This window comes from Accipiter gentilis, chromosome 12 (genome assembly GCF_929443795.1).
Source record: "Accipiter gentilis chromosome 12, bAccGen1.1, whole genome shotgun sequence".
Classification (NCBI taxonomy): Eukaryota; Metazoa; Chordata; class Aves; order Accipitriformes; family Accipitridae; genus Astur; species Astur gentilis.
In genome coordinates this window covers 25,551,070-25,572,142 of record NC_064891.1, presented here as the reverse complement: position 1 = coordinate 25,572,142, position 21,073 = coordinate 25,551,070, and the positions used below count along the sequence as shown (strand labels likewise).

The 21,073-nt window shown below is 49.7% G+C and overlaps 1 protein-coding gene across 1 annotated transcript; it reads left to right on the top strand.

The window, feature by feature from the left end:
- The first annotated feature begins 13,533 nt into the window (after nucleotides 1-13,533).
- On the top strand, nucleotides 13,534-18,950 carry DMP1 (dentin matrix acidic phosphoprotein 1). The gene is made up of 5 exons (XM_049815364.1): nucleotides 13,534-15,113; nucleotides 15,948-16,021; nucleotides 16,124-16,171; nucleotides 16,636-16,890; nucleotides 17,050-18,950. The coding sequence occupies exons 1-5, from the start codon at nucleotides 15,089-15,091 to the stop codon at nucleotides 18,313-18,315; spliced, it is 1,668 nt and encodes a 555-aa protein (XP_049671321.1). The 5' UTR covers nucleotides 13,534-15,088; the 3' UTR covers nucleotides 18,316-18,950.
- The last annotated feature ends 2,123 nt before the right edge of the window (nucleotides 18,951-21,073 follow it).

The window sequence follows — 21,073 nt, the reverse complement described above, 5'->3', positions numbered from 1 at the left end:
TTGAAACAGAGGAAAAGCTCAGAGAAGTTTGTGTTACGTTTATTAATATGCCTGTCTTGCATTGTATTCCCTGGCAGAAAAGGTTTGTGGGCATAACTGACTGTGGGGGAGAGGGAGTTAGACTGAAAAGATGTTTGTTTTATTGGAGCCGTCTGCACATCTGCATGCTCGGTACAGCCATAGGCCTTCAGGTCTTTGCCCACAAGAGAGTGGTGTTGAGCCATCCACTTCCATACCAGGTACAAGGGTTGAATTTACAGGTTTTTTTAAATGTAAAGTATGTTTTAACCTCAGGGCTAGTTCTGATTCACAAATAAAGTTTGTCTTTGCCACCAAATATGCTTTACCCTGAAATGAAAAAATGTAAGCAAATTGGAATTCAAGTGGAGGTTTTAGAGTAGGTAAAGAAACTGTGCACATATACTGGCTATTGTATCCATGATATCGTACCCAGCTTATGTGTCCTTGCTTTTTCTCTTTTTTACTGGAGGGGGGAAAAAAAGAACCACAAAACAACAGACAGACATGAAACCGTTTGAGTCTGATTACAGCCAGGGCTGATCATGGAGTGCTGATGTGGATGCACCATGGCTTCCCAGGTTGTTGCAGATCATAGTCTGCCAGATGGAGTTGGTAGGGCTCTAAGCGTATCTCTGGTTGCCTGTTAAGTTATTAATTAACAGCTGATCAGGAAATTAAGGGAATTCTCTGTGTAACTTCCTTACCAAATGGTGCACCTGAAGCCTTTCATGAGCCTGTGAAATGATCTTCATTTAGGATACCTGTATAAATAGTTTAGAGTCTCAAAAGACCACAGCCTGTAGCAGCTCCTATTGGAAAGGTTGGTAAGTATTGCTTGTCCTTTTCTATTGGAAATAATTGTTTGGGTTTGTGTGGACCACAGAGGTATTTCATGGGGAGTTTAGTTTTCTTAGTTAGCCGGGTAGAAAAACTGTTTGGAGACAGTGCTGGGGAAAAGGAGGCAGCTGGTGCCTCTGACCAGCTCTGTTCAACCTTAGTTCAGTTGTGCTGCACCAAAGCAATACTGTGAGGGGTTTTCTGTGCTGCCTTCTTGAGGAGGCAGGAGAATATCTAGATATGTTGGTGTATGGCTAGTTGTGGCTCTTCAGGTATGTTATGATAGATATTCTGACAGGTAAGTTTGCCCAAGTATTTTTGCATGCATTGCTTTCTAAATTAATTATCTACTGAAAATAAATCACTGATAATTATAGTATTTATATAATATATATGTATGCATAGATATTGAATCCTCTGGATGAAGTGGTATTAGTATATTACTCCTTCCTTCTATTTTACCTCAAAAGAGAATTCAGCTGTCTTTTCAAGGCTCCTCATACTGAATTTGGACTGAAATTTTTATGGTCTGAAAAATTAAATCTCAGCACAGCTTTTTTGACTCTAAAAGCTGCCCTTCTCAATTAGAGATCAGCAATGTCCTGAGTCCTTTCAAGATTAACAAGCATCTCATAAGATGGAGCGTAATAATAAATGCATGTGAGCCGATGATGAATATTTTGAAACTGAGCTGTCTCCTAAGAGGTTTTTCAGTGAAAAGTCTCAAGAGTGTGGCATATCATTAAAAACATTTTAAAAATCACAGAGGGACTAAGTTAAAAGTCGTCCCATATGTTCATTTTAGCCTGTTACTTGGTCAGCTCTGCATCTAAAAACAGGTTCAAGAGCCATACAGACTACATGGTTTCACAGTTTATCTTATGCACTAGACCAGGAGCTCCCAACCACCAATATCTTATTCCATACAGCAGGAGTTCTGTCTACTTGCATATTATAATTCCTTTATTGGTGTCTTCCAATCCTTCAGCAGTCTCGATGTGTCAAAACCATATATTGCTTTTTAAAATATTGCTGCTCTTTATTTCTTGATCTATCTTTATTAAATGTTGTACTGAGTCTATTTCTGTGTATGATTTTCGTGATACCTGAGAAGAGAACAAGTGCCAGCCAGGATTCTTTTCACCTGAATGTATGGACATGAGTCACACTTATAATGTGCGGGAGTTGACTCCAAAATGGGCCGAGGCTCTGATGAGGCTGTGTGTGTACTGCTGCTAAATCAGGCTTTCATCTTTCGAGGCATGATGCAGTTAGTGTATTAGAGACTCTCATACTGTCTCTTGAGAGCTGTTGCACTGGGCTGTGTCATGTTTGACCACATTGCCTACATAAGCTGAAATTAAATGTTTTAAAAAAAGGGAGGGAAATAAACATCTTTCCCAGCTGGGGAACATTTGACTCCCATTGGGGAGGAGCTATTTTAAAGCTCAGACTGAGGGATGGCTATTTTTGCCCTTCAGCCAGACAGACTCAGCTAATGGTCTGTATTGTTCAAAATGCTTTGTTGACCAAATTCTTAAAAAGAAGAAGGAAAAAAAGTACAGGAAAAGTCCTTAAACCACCAAGAGGTAGACATGGCTCTAAACTGAAATGATCTTATCTGTACCTGAACCCTTCTGTAGTTTGGGGCTGCAGAGGTGTGCTTCATCTTGCCATATTAAAGGCTGCCTTTGATTTAATAAGGAGACACAGAGATTGAGGTCAGCGTGGATGTTTTAAGGGCAATTCTGCTGAAAGCACTCATGTTGCACAAGTCACGCAATCTTCAAGTGTGGCTCAAGAGTTGGTGGTTACTTCGCTTAATTGTTTCAGACACGCAGTGCAGTTAGAGGCTTTTGGGGAAGCGTAATGCAGAAGCAGACAGTTACACAGTGGAGACTGCTGTCCAAATAGCTTTGGATGTTGTTGTGGCTCATCTACCTCGTTGCTGATGTTTTACTGAGTACTTGCCTTAAGACTGCCTGTGTAGATGGATTTAAGTCTCGGGGCAGGAGATCAAACATGTTTCACGTTATGGATGGATGCAGCTTCATTCAGTATTGAACCCTAATGCCACATGAAATGGCTCTGCAGCTGTTTAGGAACACCAAGAAACAAATGTAAGTGGAGAAAAAAGCCATATCCACTTGTGATGGGGAAGTTGATGTAAAAAGCATGTCAAGACTCACAAAGGAGTTTGTCAAGACTATTTAGTAAATTCTCTGATCTTTGGTGATGACAATCAGCAAGGCCTTTGTCGGAAAGGAGACGTAAAAATTGTGCAACGTTGCACTGTTCCTTGTTGATTCGGGAACAGCGTGGCCTTAGCCTGGAGTATCAGTGTCTCCTGTCGTGGTCCTGGTTCTGCTGCTAATATTCCATATAGCCCGCAACTGGCTTATTTCAGCTCTAATGCTGGCTCCCTGTTGCTCAGGAATCAGCAAAAACTGAGTGGTTTTGTATAGCTAAACAAGCCCTGCCCTGCTCCTGGGCCCCTCTTACCCTGCCTCCAAGGCAGCATTTCAGGGAGCTTCCCTTGCTGCTGGGAGCTCTTTTTCAGGTCTTTTTTCCCCTCGGTTGAGGGCAGCTAGGCATCGCCCTGGAGCAGGCAGCTGCTCTCAGGGGTTTGCAGGGCACTGGGGGGTTTCGGCCCACAGCATTGTGCCCCCAGCTCTTGCCCAGGTTGACTGCTCCTCTCGTCCCTCACGTTTTTCCCTTTCTGCATGCATCCTTGACTTTGTGCAATTGCCTTTTCCTCAAATAAAAATAAATATTGAGTGTGTGTTATCTGTGACAGCACGAAGGTCAAGCCCCTATCAAATCTGCCACCTGCGTGTGTGATGTCTCGCTGCTTACAGCCTCCTCTCACCCGGCAAAGAAGTGTCTGTGGGTGGGTGGGTGTGACATCTGTTGTTCAGCGAGTGATGGATTTAAAAATACCACTTGTGAATTACCTGATGGGAGCAGTTTTAGAAGGCAGTCCACGCCCCGCACGTTTTTATTTGGAGAGGTCTTTATTTCAAACCAAAATGAACTAAACATGAAGGGAACAGGACACTGAGAGGAAATAAATATCTTGTGGACTCGGGCAGCATCAGTGTTGCAGTGTCTGGTTGTTTTCGTTGCAGTCCCAATGCCTCTTTGGGGTAGCTCAGGTCACTGTATGTGTATTGGGGAGAGGGGAGCAAAGGGGCGATGAGATGGGGTGAGCTGGGAGGGGAATAGGCAGGCAGCTTGCTTTTCAGAGGGTGACAGGGACCTTCTGGCAAGAAGGGAGGAGTGAGGAGAGAAAAACACTCTTGTCGTAAGATGTCCATTGTGTTTGGCTCTCCCAGCACCAGAAATGCACAAGGCATTTACATGGGCTGGTTTCCCCTTTGGGGAGAGGTTTCAGGTTAGTAAAGGCTTGATGTAGTTGAGCTGGTTTAAGATGTGTCTCTGACTGGTCCTCAGTTAGTTCCTTGGATTTTTACACAAATCCATCTCACCTCTTTTGTATGTGTTCTAATTTTTTTTTATTTTTTTTTGAGTGAAGGCTTCATGGATGCCTCCAGATGGTTTTGTTTACTCTGGACATTCCAGATGTGTCTCACATAGTAAAACTTTGATTTCTATTTATTTCATTTGCTTGTTATTTATTTTTATTTAAAGAGCTTTGTTTGATCATTTCCTTGCCATTGCAGAAACTCCTTGGTAAATTACAAAGTACTGTTATAAAAGTCTTTCCATTGCCTTTTGCCTAAATGGAGTAAGGATAAGGGATTAGAGTGTTCTTTTGATAGGCCTTTTTTATATGTCTGCTTTGGTATGTTTTATTAAAAGGGTTTTAGACATCTCTCTTTTAATCAAAGACTGGTATTCATTTCCAATTACCCTCCTCTAGTGCCGTAGCAATGACTTCCTGTCTGAAGGAGTTATACTAATTTCAGTGCTGAAACACCAAAATTAGCTGTGGGGAGAGGAATTAAATTATAGTTTTACCATAGGATGAGGTGGTGGGAAGAAGGATGCTGCATTTTCTCCCTGCGTGGGCGTGGGTGCCTGTCTCCCTGTGCCCAAAGGGAAGCAGGACCCAAACCAGGAGCGAACTGCACTGTGCAGAGGCACCATCTTGCAGAGAGCTGTGACTGTCTCCTGCCTTCCCCCAGTAATTCAGCTGCCGAGGTCCACAGCCAGAATAAAACAGCCTGTCAGCAGCACCACACGTTGTAGAGCAAGATCTCCATGGCTGTCGCATCAGGATGTAATTGTGACAGAAAAAGAAAGGAATAATATTAATTTAGAATATTTCTACATGTAAAATTCTCAATAACACCATTTTGTTGCCCCTAAGGCTCCAAGCCCAAGCATCAGTGAGCCGTGCACAGCACGTGCCCGTCTCTTGCCCCCCACACCTGTGCCCCTCTGTGCTGCGTCCTGCACCTCCATTATGGCAGCATTTCCCTACGCTGTATCACTGCATTGGAGTTGTGGCTGTAAGTGCCTGGTCAGCTAGAAAAATGGCCGTCATAGCCAAACCTAATACAGCACGTGCTGCAGGCAGGTCAGGAAAAGCTCAGACAGAGCGAGCCTGGCTGGCGTCGGTCCCCAGCCTGTACCAGCTCAGCAGAAAGCTTATGTCCGCCACCAGCAACAGTGATGCTGTGCCGCAGGGCTGCCCTGGTACAATACGCAGCTGGCATGGGCTGCTTTTGCTAATGGATCTATGCTGGAAAATGGATTTTCTTGAAAAGCTCACAAAACTGAGTGTTTTTTGACAATGCCTGTTTGAGTGCACAGTTTGCATTAATGCTCGGCCAGCTCTGACTAGCTTTATTTTGGGATTTGGTTTCATTAAAAGGAAAAAAAAAAAATTGGGAGGAGAATCAAACCAAAACCTTCCTTTATTCCATTTAGTTTTCAGTTGTATGATCAGACGTTGGAGGGAATGGAAAGATTTGAGCTTACCTGCTAGAGCACATTAGTCATATGAAGAGATGACGGCTGTGGGCATGGGCAAGATTTGAATGTGGGCTGAGTGGTGAAGTGCTTAAGCCCACAATGCTGAGAGGACTATGGGTGAGATGGATCAGTTTTTGTGATTCTGGCCTGATTTCTTCAGTGAGGAGTGCCAGACTCTGCTGAAGACAGAGGATGCCCTGGCATGTAAGCTGGGGTGATGCTTCCAGGGATCCTCCCACTCTTTCCCCAGGCGGATGGAGGAAGTCCTTTCATGGCTCTGAATTCTCATTTGGGCTGCTTCTGGAGAGATGCCTGGTGGAAGACAGAGGTGGTGATGCCACTTCCTTACAGAAAGCCCCAAAGTGTACCATGTAATTACCTCTGGGCAGAGCAGGGCTGCTCCTGCAGCACAGGCACCTTACAGTGAGCATATGTGACTTGAGAAGGCAGGCAGTGCCAGGGCTTGCATACATTTCAAGAGGCACAAATACTAGAAATCCTCCGGAAAACTTTTGTCAGTGACTTGAGCCCTGAAGATAAAAAAAAAAAAAAAAAAAAAATTGCAGAGGAGTGTTGTGTACCTGCTCCAGCTATGGAACCACGCAGGTTGGGAACAGGCAGATGTTCTTGGCCCTGCTTCCCCAGCCAGCACCTTGCCTGCATTTGTTTGCATCAGTCTTCCCTGCTTGGTTATCAAACATATCTCCACTTCTTTTTTTGTTTGTGACCGGTTATGCAGAAGTGTGAATTCTGTGCATGAGGGTAATTGCTTATCCAGTATTCATTTCTTATGAGCCTATTTTTTTAGAGATTTCTGCTTGTATTATGGCCTGTGCAATATTCTTCTATTCATTCAGCATACAGGGAAAAAAGCATTGTGTGGCAAGAGGAGTTTCCAGTGGGAATAGTGAAGACGAAATAGCCTGAATCAAAAGGTTGCGATTAGCACGTGCAATGACACGTACTTAACTCCTTTGAGGTGTACCATTGAATTCAGCTGGAAGCTTAACAGAGTGTGAATATACTTGTCCAGCAGAATTAGTCTGTTGTGTAAGACTTCAGTCTGTCATTTACAGTGTGGTCATTTAAGTTGATTGGTACAGAATTACAAAGAACAAATGGGGGAAAAGGGGGAAGCTTTATTCATGAATAGATCAAACGAGGAAGAGTGTTAAAGTCATCATGTTGTTGAGAGTGAATGGTTGATCCAGCCCTATAAATGGTATCTGAATTGGGTAAACTGATTCTAAATCTAGGTGTTAAAAGCAGTAAGATTCAATTCCTATTGCAGTCCATGTGAATGTGGAGCAGAAATGCAGATTTCTGTCTCAGGATTGAAGGCGGCTGCTGTCAAGTGCTGGGGTGATGTTCCTGAGCTGCCTTTTAGTGCACTGGCAGTGCACTGTGCACAGCCTCCCTGGGAAATGCACACCAGCGCTTGAGCTGCTGGCCGAGCGCTCATGCGGTTTTGTCACCTACAACCCCACGGGTTGTTTTCAGGAAAAGTATTTCCAGTTAATCATTCCAGGTTTTCCTTTGTCCTTCTGACATTCAAAACACTGCTTCACCCATCCCCACCCACCCCCCGTATTTATTGCTCTTTTAGGAGCTAAGGAAAACCACGAAACTTCTCATTGGATTTAATACTTGTTTCTTACTGAAAGCGGTTTAACGTAAGCATGTAGATTCCTATATAATGTAGAATAACTTATATGGGATTTTTATTATATAGATCCTTATACATTATGAAATATCATGAAAGATGTGCCTACAGGACTCATGTAGTAATAGTTACATCATCAACTAAGCGAAGAGGATATGCCAAAACATCTGTGAAATGCCTTTAGGCTTTGCTAAACATTTTGGCATTGGAAATGAGACTGTTCCTGATGAGTTAAATAGGAGAAACACTGCCTTTCCGGCTGGTGAGGGCAGAAGGGCAGTGATGGGGCTCCTTAGCTATTGCAAAGCTGTAGGATTCACACCTGCCTAGAGTGTTTGTGGGTAAGCAAGGACCCATCTGGATTCCGCCTTCCTCCTCCTCCTCCGTCCTTCATACACCAAGGAAGCAGGCAGCTTCAGACTTTCTGTTCTCCTGCCTCTTCTGCCCTGAGCATCCTTTTGCGGAAGGTTTGACTCCCTTCTCTGCCATCAGACGAGCAGTCGGGCTGCGTGCAGCACGGGTGCTGTGCCGAATGAGCTCAGCTCAAAGGGAAACTCACCCAATGTGTGATGTGGTCCTACAGTTGGGCTTGGGCTGGGTTTTGAACAATGAGGGTTTAATTACTTTGTAAGCACAGGAGGAAATTTGCATATAAAGAAATAAGTCGTCTTGACTGATGGAAAGCACTTCTGCTGTCCCAGAGATTTAATATCTTCTGTCTTGCCTTTATTTTCTGTGGTTTTATTGGTTGGAGACATCACTGTTTTGGGGGTTGTTTGGGTTTTGGTAGTGGTTTTTTGGGTTTGTTTTTTGGTTCTTTTTCGGTCTTGTTTTAAAAAGAAAAGGTATTAACATTGTAAAGATTAAAACAAAGATGAGTAAGAGTAAGGAAAGGCACCTTGTCAGCATTAGGTGAGAACATGTCAGCTCAAGTATTTCAGGGATTTAGCTCACTGCAAACTGGACAAACGTGGAGATATAATTTATCATCCCAAGCCAGACCAAGGGTCTGGTAACCCTCTTTCCAATGGGGCCTGGCACAGGACACATCTGCAAGGAGTCTGCAGACCTTGTCACAACAGATGATGCTTTGACTATGGGGCAGGCTTTCCACTCACAGGGTTAGTCAGTGATGGGGACCATCTTTCTCTCTTGTTCCCTGATGGAGTTGTGCACTCTGCACCCAGAAGGCTGGCTGAAGGCTGGGCTGCCCCAGCTCACAGCTGCTCAACATCTTCATGGGTTGAAGCTCATGGTGGAAAAAAATGCAAACTGGCTTCTGTCCTTTGGAGGTATAAGCCAAATTACTGCTGGTCTCTTGTTCAGGGCTATGTTGATGGTGTCTATCCAGCTTTTCCAGACTCCCAGGGAACTGTGGTAATGCTTCCTGTCCAGCTACATCAAGCAGTGATAAATTTAGACCAAGTGAGCCATAATGACAGCACACAAACCAGAGGAGTGCTGACCGCCCTCCAGGAGGAGGGTCTGGCTCTCTGTACAGATGTATTCATCCCTCGAGCTGCCAACCCTGTCCTGACCCCTCTGCCCGCTCTGGGCAGCCTGTGCCTCTGCACTCATGCAGTCCTTATTTCATATGATCATTTCAATCAGTTATTTCCTTCTAATGTTTTTTTCCTCTGAAACAAGAAATCAGGGTACTGTGAAACATTTATAGATCTGACAGGTACGCACAGTGCAGCTGGCCAGATTTCATACCTGCAACTTGGAGCAGGTTACCCCAAGCTGCCAGCTGATGTGTGGGCAAAGCTGGCTCCAGCTCACTGCTGTATTTTATTTCCCGAGAGCACTGACATCGCACTGCTTTGCTGGTGTCACGCACAGATCTCCACAATTCCAGCTGGAGCGGGGGCAAGCACAGGGAGATGGCTGAAGAGGGCTTTTCACATTAGGGCTCTGTTATTGCTCCATTTCCAGCTTGTGATTGACAAATACTTATTGCTCCCACATCCCAAGGGACTGACTTCTGAGCAGGGAATGGTTGTAGAAGATATTGTACTCTGAATGAAATTTTAGGAGCCGTAATTACCCATTGCTGTCACTATGATTACTGCTGTCAGTGCTGAGCTATTGACAGCCCAGCTGCACTGGGGCTGCCCGGTGCCTGTGCCAGCAGTGTCAATACTGGTCCCCAATGTGGGACAGAGCTGGGCATCTGTCCCTGCCCTTATTTTGACCGAGGGCAGCAAGCTGCAGGGGTGCCTGTGTGCAGGAGGATGTGCTAGATCTGACAGCAGCCAGAGAGAAACCAGGCACCTGGTCCACAGCTGATGAAGTCGTGGCCTCCAATTAGTGAACTCAGACAAGTTGGCTGATGAATACGGATTTATAGGACCTGAGGATCTGTTATCACGCATCTGGCAGAGATGGCACAAGGTACCTGCCCAGCCACGACTTGCAGCTGCAACGGGCACAATGTGAATACCAATTATTGCTCCATGCATTTTGCTCCAGCAACAGGTAGAAGCACAAACTGCAAAGTAGCACAGAACACGTGCAACACCTGTGAACCTTCATCCAAACGGACTGTCAAGGTGATGTGCTGGTTTTGCGGCTCCCCTGCCCAGAAGAAGCTAGAGCTGTGTGTGTGGAGATGGTAGTGAGGAGGGATGGGGGCTGCAGAGGGACCAGCTTTGTCCTGCCCCCAAAAATGTAGGTACAAGGTGCTGAGCAGGCTCTGTTTGTACTTCCCAGCTGCTGCAGGCATTTGGGAAGAGGCTTTTGCATGTGATGGTTGAGTGTGCCCAAAACCCAGCAGCTGGCAATAAATAGGAGCACACCCAATTATTCACAGGTAGCACTTTTCCCTCCTGTAAAAGAAAGGGAGCTGGCACCTATTAGGCAAGCATATTTTGCATCTGGAAAAAGCAATCACATTGTTACTCCCATAGTTGTTTTTAATTTCAAGGGTTAATCACTTCTCTCTGCGTGGAGCCCAGCCTGCAGGCTGGGTCCTTGCTGTCCAGCCTGTGTGCCTGCAGCCTCCAGGAGAGATGGGCATGGCCACACAGGTTTAGTTTTGACAAGTGCCTCTGTGTGGCATTTTCTTCTGAGGGAAAAACGTTTGTGAAGAGCCTGGAGCCCGTTGCTCAGAGGAGGGTGGTATAAAAATGCTAGAAATGGAAGTGAAGGGAGCATGGGGCTGGCATGGGAGGTGGGGAGAGAGGGGTTTTGGGAACTTGCCTTGCACGTGTGTTGGGAAAGAGCACGGTGCACCTCGTTGGTAGGACAAGATCAGCACGCTGGTCACCTTCCTTTGACAGCGTCATGGAGACTTCAAAAAGTCTGCGATGCATTTCAGCCTGAAATAGGCACCTGAAATGGGGCAAATGATTGGTGCCTTAAAAGTGCTTTTTTCACTGGCCGTAAAGGAAACTCCATATTAGACACCTAAGGGTGGGTTAATGATCCTACCCCTGTGCCATCAGGGGGCAAGAGGAGAGAGGGCTGTTGGTCATGTGCAGGGGTCTAGCATTAGGAGGGCCCTGTGTGTGTAATTCAAGGCTCCAGGACTCGGGCTCCTATGATGTGTGTTTTTTCCAGTGAGGAGAAGTTGCATATTTTAAAGGCTTAGCATAAACCAAACTTGTGCACACCTCCACGCTGTGAAAAACACGATGGTAACTTCAATCTGCTGTATATCGCAGTGTTTGTAACTTTGAGGCTTGCTGCTGGGAAGAATTGAAATATCAATTCTGTTCTTCAAACACCTAAAATATTATCATTAGCTACTGCATTATGTGTCACATTAATGCTATGAAGCGTAGGTAATATTTACTCAGACTTCAGGGAATGGGCACAATGCCTTTGCTCAGATCCCTGGCATGTGCGGAGGAGCCAAAGCCAGGCTGCTTCTCCCCTCTGTGGCCACAGCTGCCAGCTGTAGCCTGTCCACTTGCAAAGCAGGTAGCAATGTGGGAACCTGGCTGGTTTGCAAGGCTGAACGCTCTTTTTTAGAGGAGCGGTGTGGGAATGAATCCCTTGGGATTGGGCGCTGGGTAACTCCTGGTGCTAATGTGGCACATAGTGGGGAAACGAATATTTAGGAGGCAAGGTTTTTCCTGCCTGCTCCCAACTGAAAATGCAGCACTGCATTGTAGCAGCTGTCACCAGTAGGCACTCAGCAAAGGGATTTGGATTTGGATCTGAGCGTAAGGCAGGAGCTGGTGTTGAGTGTCTGGGAAAGGGCCGAGGATGTACGCCTTGAATCCTGCTCTCGTCCTGGTCTCTCCTGCTCCAGTTCTTTCATTGATCTTCTTCCGTTCGATGCTGCTGTCAAACCCATAGGTATAACTAGGAGAGAAGCGCACCGGAAACATAAATACTACAAAAATACATCAGACTGAAAAAAAAAAAAAAAAGAGGGAAGAGTGTTTTTTTGGAACAATATTAATTTCCTGAGTTTTCAATGCTGAGGTGTCTCAGTTGATGCAGGAGAGCAGGGGTTATGTGCCTCCACCATCAGATTGCTCTCTGCAGTGCTAACTTCTATCTTGGTTCTGGCGTCTCTAATCCCTCCTGCTGTCTGTGCTCATACCTTTTCTCTGTCCTCATGAACACTGCACAGTCCAACTTGTCAAACAGAAAAGTGATATTCCTGCGCCTTTTTACCAGCCCTGCCAGTCTTCTCGTCTCTGACTCAGCCACCTCCCCGCCGGTAGCCTGAGGGTGCCAGCTTTAGCCTGGCCAGGTTCCCCCCATATTCCTTGCCCCACTGCTTCCCGTCCCAGCTATCTGCAGGGACCGAGCATCTCGGGAGAGTAGGACTTGGGGAAATGCACAGTGACATTTAAAACATGAGTCAGACAGCCGCTTCCCCCACCCTCAGTCCATTTCTGACCTCTGCTGTAACAACAATAATCCTAAGTATTACTGGTTTTTTTTGTGTTTTGGTGAGGTTTTTTTGTTTTGTTTTGTTTTTTTTTTTTTTTTGTTTGATTGGGGGTTTTTGGGTTTTTTTTGTTTTTTAAAAAGGTGTATTGTAAGGTTACAATGTGTGAGCTGGGGTTTCTTTTCCTTGCAAAACAAAGGCAGAGCTGCTTGGGTGGTCTGGCTGATGCTGTGGGGTGCTCTTGGGAAGGGATTTGGGGGACAGACCAAGGGCTATTGGAGGTCGCAGGGGCTTGGGGTCAGGTTGGGGTGCTGGCAGCAAGTGCTGTTGGGTGTGCTGGTGCCATGGGCGTTTTGGGGCCACCAGAGGGGAGGGAGGTGACCTCAGGGCGGGTGGCTGGTGGGGCAGTGAGTGACCTGTGTTATAAAGAAGCTGGGTACGCACAGCTTGGTGTTTATCCCCTTCTCGCACAGCGGCACTTGTATGTAAGGCAGCACCAGGTCTTTGGGGGTGAGTTAAATGCAGGTTTGACATAAAAAAAAAAACCCAAACAACAAAACAGGGTAATTGTTGGAGGTGCCTAAAAAAGGTTGTCAATGTGAACTCATATCTGGCCAGGGACAGGGGTATAATTTTGTCACAGGTTGAGAGGAAAATACATCCCACGGTATCTGCGGCAGGGGTCGGGTAGGGAAGAAGAGGGAAAACATCTGCTGAAGGTGTGCGCATGTGTGAGAGCAAGCAGCTTAATGGTGCCCGTCTCGAGGCCGAGGGGCTGTGGGGAGAACAGCGGGGCCAGGGCAGCACTGGGGCCTCCCTGCATGGGGGCCAGAAGGAAGGAGAAAAAAAACGCTTGTCGCACTCGGTACCTGCATGGTGCTTGCACAGTCCTCACAGGGCAGACACGCGTGGTCCCCTGGCTGGTAATGATGGGGGCAAAAGGCAGGAGATTTTGGAGGACAGAATTAAGCAGGCATCCGCAACAGTAGACTGACATGTCTGGTTTCACAAGATGCTCTGTTGAGCCGTGGTGGTGTCACAGCACGGGAGATGCTTTCTGGATTCTGTTGTCTGCGGATGATACATCCCAGGCAAATTCAGACAATCTGCAGTTTATAGAAACCTGGCTCAATCTTCACCCTGCTCAAGTTTCCTATAGTCACTGATTTTGCAGCACCAGCATCTCCTGTGAATTCCTGTAAACCTGCAGCCCTCGCCATATCTCCTGCTCTGTACCCCCCACCCCTGGGAATTTGGGTGCCTGCGCCAAGAAGCCGTTGCAGGTGACTGTGGTTGCCAGGGCTTTACAGCAGGGCGGGCCAGGAGCTGTTTGCTGCTGAAAGTGAACTGTGTTTCACAGGCTTCCCCTGCCACAGTGGCTCCCCGGAGTGGGGCTCTGCTGTGTGAAGGCCTCTTTCTTCTACCCAGGGCAGCAGAAACACCTCCTCCCACGCAGGGAGGACGTGCAAATGCTCCTCACAGCGCATCAATGCTGTCATTTACACTTCTCCCCCAGTAAACCGCTCATAGGCACCCTCCTCCTGGCCCCCTCACCTGTGGCTGTGCCCATCATCTGTGGCTTGGCTGTGGGGAGTACCCAGCTTGCAGAGCAGAGATTCATTGCCTGCTTCAAAGCAACCTTTTTGCGCTTGTGGCATGTTTTTATTAGCAGAGAGGGGGTGTTGCAGGCATGGAGTATTTAGTAATGCCCAAATACAGGCAAGGAAGTTGCCTTCCTTCCACCCAGGTTAGGGCAGAGGGAAAAGCCGGGTGTACAGCTGGGACGTGCTGGTCCTGTCCCAAACTGCATGGGCAAAGAGGTGCAGTTGCACTGTGTCAGGGTGCATGCGTGTGTGCACACGTGGAGGTTTGCAAACTCCCTCTCCCATTATCTGTGAGTGAGTAGGGGCTATCTGCACTGCTTCCTTACTGCCTTGTTTGGAGTAGATAATTCATGCCACACCAAGAAACCCTAGGGTATATGTGGAGTGTGTATATGTATTCATATATATAATTGAAGGTACATGCCTGTGTGTACACATGCCCATATACCTGTGCACGTGTTGCCCGTGTTTTCCAGAGCAGGAGTTTCATCCCCTGGCCAGCAGCTGGAAGAAGTGCTGGGGGTGCTACAGTCCCTCTATACAGGGGGTGGGATCCTCCCTGAGCACCTCCACTTAGTATTTCCTTTCTCCCTTGTAAGAGTGGATGTGTGGGCATGAAAATAGATATGTCCTCTCCTCCTAGCACAGCGTTTTGTGCTCCTGCCCCAAGGTGCTGGGGGAGGTTGAGTCCCAGCAGGTGAACGGTCCCACGTGGGTTTCAGAACCCTGGTGCATGGCACAGGGCAAATGCTGCTCCAAAGTCCACGTGTTAGGAGGATGCCATCCCCGGGACGGGGTCTGGTGCTCAGCGTGGGTGACGCTGTAGTTGTTTGTGTGTGTCATGGCGGGAAGTGTGTGAATGGAATAAATTTAGCAGTCAAAACACAGGGCCGGCACAGTTGGTCATTAACTGCCAGCCCGTCTCGTCATCCTGCAACCACAAGGAGCTTTTTTTAGGGCTGGCGTCCCGGCGGAGGCCGGAGGAAGCGTGGGAGGCCAGTTCCCGGTGACACCTCCACGTGTGGCAGTGCTGCCCGCCGGTGCCATTGGCTGCCCCCTGCCTGGGGCTGGCACCAGCCAGTGGTTAAATGCCCGTGCGGCCACGCTGGGGCACACAGCCCGGGGCATCCCAACACAGGCAGCCAGCTCGTCCCATCCTGAGCACCAGAAGAGATGCCAGCTTGTACCACACCTCAAGGTAAAGTTTTTGGTTTCTTTGGGTTGCTTTGGCATTGCATGGAGTGAAAATGGCAACGTCTGGGGATAGGGGGTGTAGATTTCCTTGTGAGTTTTGGTACAAAGCAGGAGAAACTTGTAAGCTGGCATGTAGGTGTTGCTTCGTAAGGGAAGAAATGAGGAGTGTGATACTCCGCTCCAGTGCATTTCGGGTGCAGGCTGATGTGCAGTGTGGTTAGCGTGCCCCACGGGGATGCAGTGCTGGGCTGCTTAAGAGACTTGGAAAATGAGAGCAGAGCTGGAGGAAATCCCCCTGTTGCTTTACCTGCCCGTGCAGGCAGCAGTGCCGCTGGGATGCCAGACTGACCCAGAGACTGCTCCACGGGGTTATCTTACCGGGGTGCTCTGCTTTGGGATGGCGGGAGGTCTTACAGGGCTGTGGGGACCGCACTGGGTGGGAGGCGCAGCTCTGCAGTCGACGGTCTTACGGTGCTGCCCATCTGTGGTGCCAGCTCCTCTCATGGTCACCAAGCTCAGCTGGGTGTTAGGTGATATTACTGCGGAAACAGGGAATTATGGAGGAGCTTTCCCACTCTTTAATGATGCTCAGACAAAAAATCTGCAAGAACATGGCCAGGTATTTCAAATCCCAAACTAAAGGGAAGTTCCTGTACAGGACATGCCAGGAGGTGGCACGAGGACAATCCTTGGCTTGTTGGATGGTGTGCCAGGCTGAGCACCATGTGCCGGCACAGCAAGGCTGTATCAGTTGAAAGGGCTTTATGGGGCCAAGTTACAGCCAGGGGCACGTGCAAAGCTTTGCTCTAGCGTGCAAATACTTTGCTTCCTGTTACAGCCACAGGGACCAAAACTGCCATGAGGGCCACGTTCCTGGTGCTGCTCCTCTGGGCCGTAGCCTGCGCTCACCCCGTAAGTACCCGCTGGACAGGTACTCAAACCCCAAACCCCAGCAGTTTTGCCCAGCCAAGGCACGTGGATCACTGATCAGATGTTTCCTGGATATGTGTTTAGGTGCCTGGCCGTGAGCCCGCCCGCCTCCGTCGCGGTGCCCAGCAGGAGGTAAGCTGGGGAGGGGGTGCCCCAGTCCCACAGGTGGCAGCTGCTTGTAGAGCAAGTCTGGGATGGGGAGCCAGCTGGCATCTTTGGACCAGGCACCTGGGGGAAGAACCGCCGCTTACTGCCTGTCTTTGAGCTTTGCCCATCTACTCAATCTTTTCAAGCTGGGTTGGTTTCACATCATGTCGCCTTGCCTCCCTGTGCCCATTCCCAATTCACCCATGTTGGTCCTGAAAAAGGAGGTTCTGTGCTCTGACCCATCATGGTTTGGGCTTTTCTGGGTTGTCCTTTTGTTGGTGGCTACTTTTTTTTGCATCAGCAGAAAAAACTGGAGGGCTGAGGTGTGAGCAATGAAAAAGGCTTGAGCATTTGCATGGCTTAGGAGTGATGTATCATCCCGCCGCAGAAACAGTAAACATGCAGTAGTGTTTAATAAACCAAAGCACCGTGTCATGTTTTGCCTCCAGGACACAGCAAGCGAAGATTACCTCAACAAGCTGGGCAACCTTCTGGGTGGTGGAGATGGCAGACATCCTCCTGCCAGTGCAGAGAGAGGGGACAATGCCCTTGCCGGGGACCCGGCAGGTGGGAATGCTGTGGGAGAGGAGCTGGGTGAGCATGGTGGCCGAGAGAAGGGAGACAGAGTTGGGGATGCTCAGCACCTGAACTGGGTGGACCACGAGGACGCAAGTGCCCGGGATGGGAACAGCCTTGGTTTCCTGGTAAGTGAGCGGAGAGGGGTGTTTTGCTCTGCCAGGGAAGCACACTTACCCCCAAACCTGGTGTTGGTCAGGGTAGTGCTTGGCCTGCACGGTGAGCAGTGCCGATAGTGCCTGTGACTTGCAAGCCTTTGCATTTGTCTTCATTTGTCACCTCCATAGGAGGAGGATGCACGTGATGCTGATGATGGTGACAACGGAGAGCACCGTGGCACTGGAGTCAATGGGCTTCCCTCCCACGCTGGCGGGCTCCTGGATGAGGAGGATGACAGTGGGGATGACACCTTTGATATGAATGGGGAAGAGGAGGGGAGCGAAGGTCCTACTTACATAGCCGGTGCCGATGGGGCAGGCGAACATGACCGTGATGCTGGCCGTGGGGACGCCGGGGCTGGCAGAGGGCACGGAGACAGCAGCAGCAGCAGCAGCAGCGAGAGCGCTGGGTCGGACCACTGGCAGTACAGGAACTACCTCAGCAGCCGGTATGAGCGGACCTACAGGCAGGGAGGGGGCAGTAGCAGCAGCCAGGAGGAGGAGAGTTACGACTTTGAGGACGAAGCCATGCAGGGTGATGACCCCTCCATCTTCGATGGCCCGGGCAGCACCTACAAGGGGCGCCGTGCTGGCCCTCACGCGCTGGGGAGCAGCCGAGAGAGTGGCTGGGGGGCTGGCTCCCACCGCTGGGAGGATGGTGACGGCAAGTCGCCAGAGGTGGAGGATGCTGACTCGGGAGAAGACAGCCTGTCCGCAGAGGACAACAGTCGGTCGGAAGAGCCTGTCACCAGCCAGTCAGAGGAAAAGAGTGCCAGCCGCTCCGAGGAGGACAGCCCCTCCACGGAGGACGACGGCAGCAAGTCCAGGGACGGCACTGACGAAGAGTCAGATGAAGAGCCGGGAGAGTCCCCGGAGGACATCTCCCAGGAACTGGCGAGCACGTCGAGCGAGCGCAGTGGTAGCCAGTCCCAGGAAGGGCAGGAGGACCGGGAGTCTGCTGAGGACAGGAGTGCACCATCCGCACCTGACAGCGAGTCCGGGGAAGATGAGGGCGACCAGACCCAGTCCGCAGAGGACACTGTGGAGCAGTCAAAGGAGGATGAGAATGACTCTGACCCTGATGGGGACATGCCAAGCACATCGGCGGAGAGCCAGAGCGCATCGCCGGAAGATGACGGCAGTCAAGAGGATAACGTAGGCGAGGACAGCAGGTCCACAGAGAGCAACAACAGCGAGTCCCAGGAGGACGATGATGATGATGATGATAAGGACGAGAGCCACTCCCAGGAGGATGCCACCCGTGAGTCCAGCAGCCGCGGGGATGACAGCTCGCTGCAGAGCCTGGAGAGCAGGAGCCTCAAACGGCGGCCGGGTGCCTACCGCAACAAGCCTGCTGCTGACTACGATGACAACGACTGCCAGGATGGGTACTGACGTGTGCCTCACAGCCTCGTTGGTGCTGGGGGTACGGGGGGAGGAGGGGTTTAATTTATTTGCTATATAGCCTGGTTGACTTCTTTCTGAGAAGATGCTGTGGATAAAATGGGCAGGTTTGCCAGAGCTCAACCTGGGCACAACTACACAGGGTGCAAAGTGGGAGGTGATGCCAGACACAGGGGAAAATGCCAAACCACAGCAAGAAAAACCATTTCCTATACCAAACCAGAGAGCAGCTGAGAGCTGCGAGTGCCAGCAGGGTGATGCTGCCCACTTGCCACAAGGGCACAGTGGTGGCTCGGCTGTTCGGGAGCCCTGCCTGAGCATGCTGGGCAGAAAGATCCCTGTGTTCACCTCTTATATTTACTTACCACTGCCCTAAAAGCATCTGCCCAGGCTCCAATGGGAGCTTTCCATTAGCTCCATGTCCTGCACATAAGCAGCAAAAGCTACAGCTGGTGTGCACACGCGGTGCGTGGGCTCAGCAGTGTGTGAAGTACCACTTCAGAATGGGATGTATGTAATATTTTGTAAGAAATGTACAGAAAACATTATATTGTATCCTTTTTGCACTTGTATTTCAAAGCTGAAATGTACCCTGTTGATTTCTTTAATTACCATTAAAACCAACAAACTCCACAATGGTGTGGTTTGAGGTGTTGCTGTTTTTCTCTCCTGGGGGAGTCGGGTGCTGCAATTTGGGATTGGACTGGAGGCAGCGGGGAGCAAAGGGCAGGCTGTTTGCATGGGGAGCTGCAGCATGCTGGGGTGAGGGGGAAAGCAGAGGCTGAGGGGAGTTCCTAGCCCCCTATTTCCAGGCACCTGAAGGGCCACCCTTGCCCCTGGTGTGACCCAGCAGTGACGTTGAAAAGCTGGCTAATGGCCCCAGCAAGCTGGGCCTGGGGCTTTGCTATATTATGGCCATCACCTGCTGCAGCGTGAGCAAGGGTTGTTCTGCTCTTCTGAGGTGCTGGAAAGGAGATGCCGCAGGGCATGGGGGCTCTCCCAGACCACTGGTTCTGGGTGCCCACGGTGGCCCCTGGTGCTAGGTGCCCTGCAGCAGAGATGCAGGTGAGCAGGGCAAAAGGGGTTACTGTGGGCTGGTTCATCTTGGGTAAAGCCTCTTTTACTCAGTGTGCCTTTTATATTTTTTTTTCTCCTACCAGCAAGCAAGTAAACAACACATTATTTGTTTAAAATCCCATCCAGGCCCTTCTTTCTTGTTCATGTGTGTATGACAAGCTGTACAGCACGGGTATCGATGCTGACAGAGGAAGCCGTGGGCTGGTGCATAGCTGCACAGTTTTACAGTACGGAGCTGTGGCTCTGCAGGGGACAGTCTCCGAGGGGTCAGTGTGAGTGGGTGCATGCCTTTCAGCTGCCTGGGGTCAGTAGTGTCATTGCTGGGCATTGCAATACTGAATTCAAGAACCAGTAAAGAAATTAAATAATTTTTTACTACTTATAGCAATACTGCACTTAATTTGTAGACTCTTAACACCACTACAAAAGCTGGGAGCTGAACAGCTCCTGGTTTTAGTGGACTTTATGTTTTAATTTCTGCCTTGTGTAAGCTTTTTCTGCTTCTGTATGAGATCAGCTCTGAAAAGTGCAGCTTCCCCATGCTGCTGCCCTGGGAACAATCCTCTTTCCTGACCCTGCCTCCTTCACCCCACCAGTCCCCACTGCACAGTGGATAGCTCGGCTGTGACTTGCCCCATATTGTTTGGACCTCTTCCATTCATTGCCTGAGGAGTTGGGGTGATGCGATGGTGATGATGCCCATCAGGGTTGTGGGTACAAAAACGCTGGTGCACAGCCCCATCGCTGGGGTGAAAGATGGCAAGCACGGATTTGGCTGCAGCCCAGAGGTGCAAAAAGGGCTGGGTGACAGCCGCCGCTTTGGTTTAAAATTGTAGTAATGATGTGTTTGCTGGCTCCTCTGCATGGCAGCGCCAACTCTCCCGTCTCCAGCAAGCAGTGCCGCTGCTCCGGCAGCGGGGACGTTCTGGGGTGCCGGCTCTGCCGCAGGGCTGGCTTGCATCCCTGGGGCCATCAGAGGTGGGGACAGCTGCCTGGGGACAGCTATTGGGCATGGGGATCGGGAGGTGGTTTTTTTCGGGTCTGTCCGGGAAAGCGAGGGGTGCCCCACAGCTCAGTGGTGAGCCCGGCCTATGAGCAGATTGGCCAAGAGGTGGCAAAGGATGGTATTGAACACGGTCTGTGAAACTGCTTCTTGCAGTTTGTGCGTGACCCTCTGTCCACCTTCATCCTTGTGCAAGTGGCACTGGGGTGAGCGGCAGCACAGCACAGCTGGGGAGGGGGCTGCTTGCCTTTACCCGCTCCCCAAAGGGGACAATGAGCACTTGTCCTCCCTGTTTCGTGCACAGAGAGAAAAACCGGGTTGATTTGGCTTTAGTTTGAGCGGCAGGGGTGTGTTCCTTGTAAACAGGGCATGTGGCACCCTGCTGCACCCTGTGCTGGACGGGTAGCTGGCTGCACTCCCACTGCACGTGGGTCCCCTTCGCATGCCTTCCCAGGGATGTGCTGCGGTTGCACGCACGTCCCCACCAGTCCAGCGATGCCTGAAATTTGCCTCCCGCTGGCTGGCTGCTCCCCAAAGGCCAGGGAGCCAGTGCCAGAGCTGGCTGCTGCCTGCTGGTCCTGCCAGGACAGCTTCCCGCAGGACTGTCCCTGCCAGGCACCATGGTGGGGGGGCAAAATCAGCCCTTGGCTGGGGAAACCTCCCGCCTGG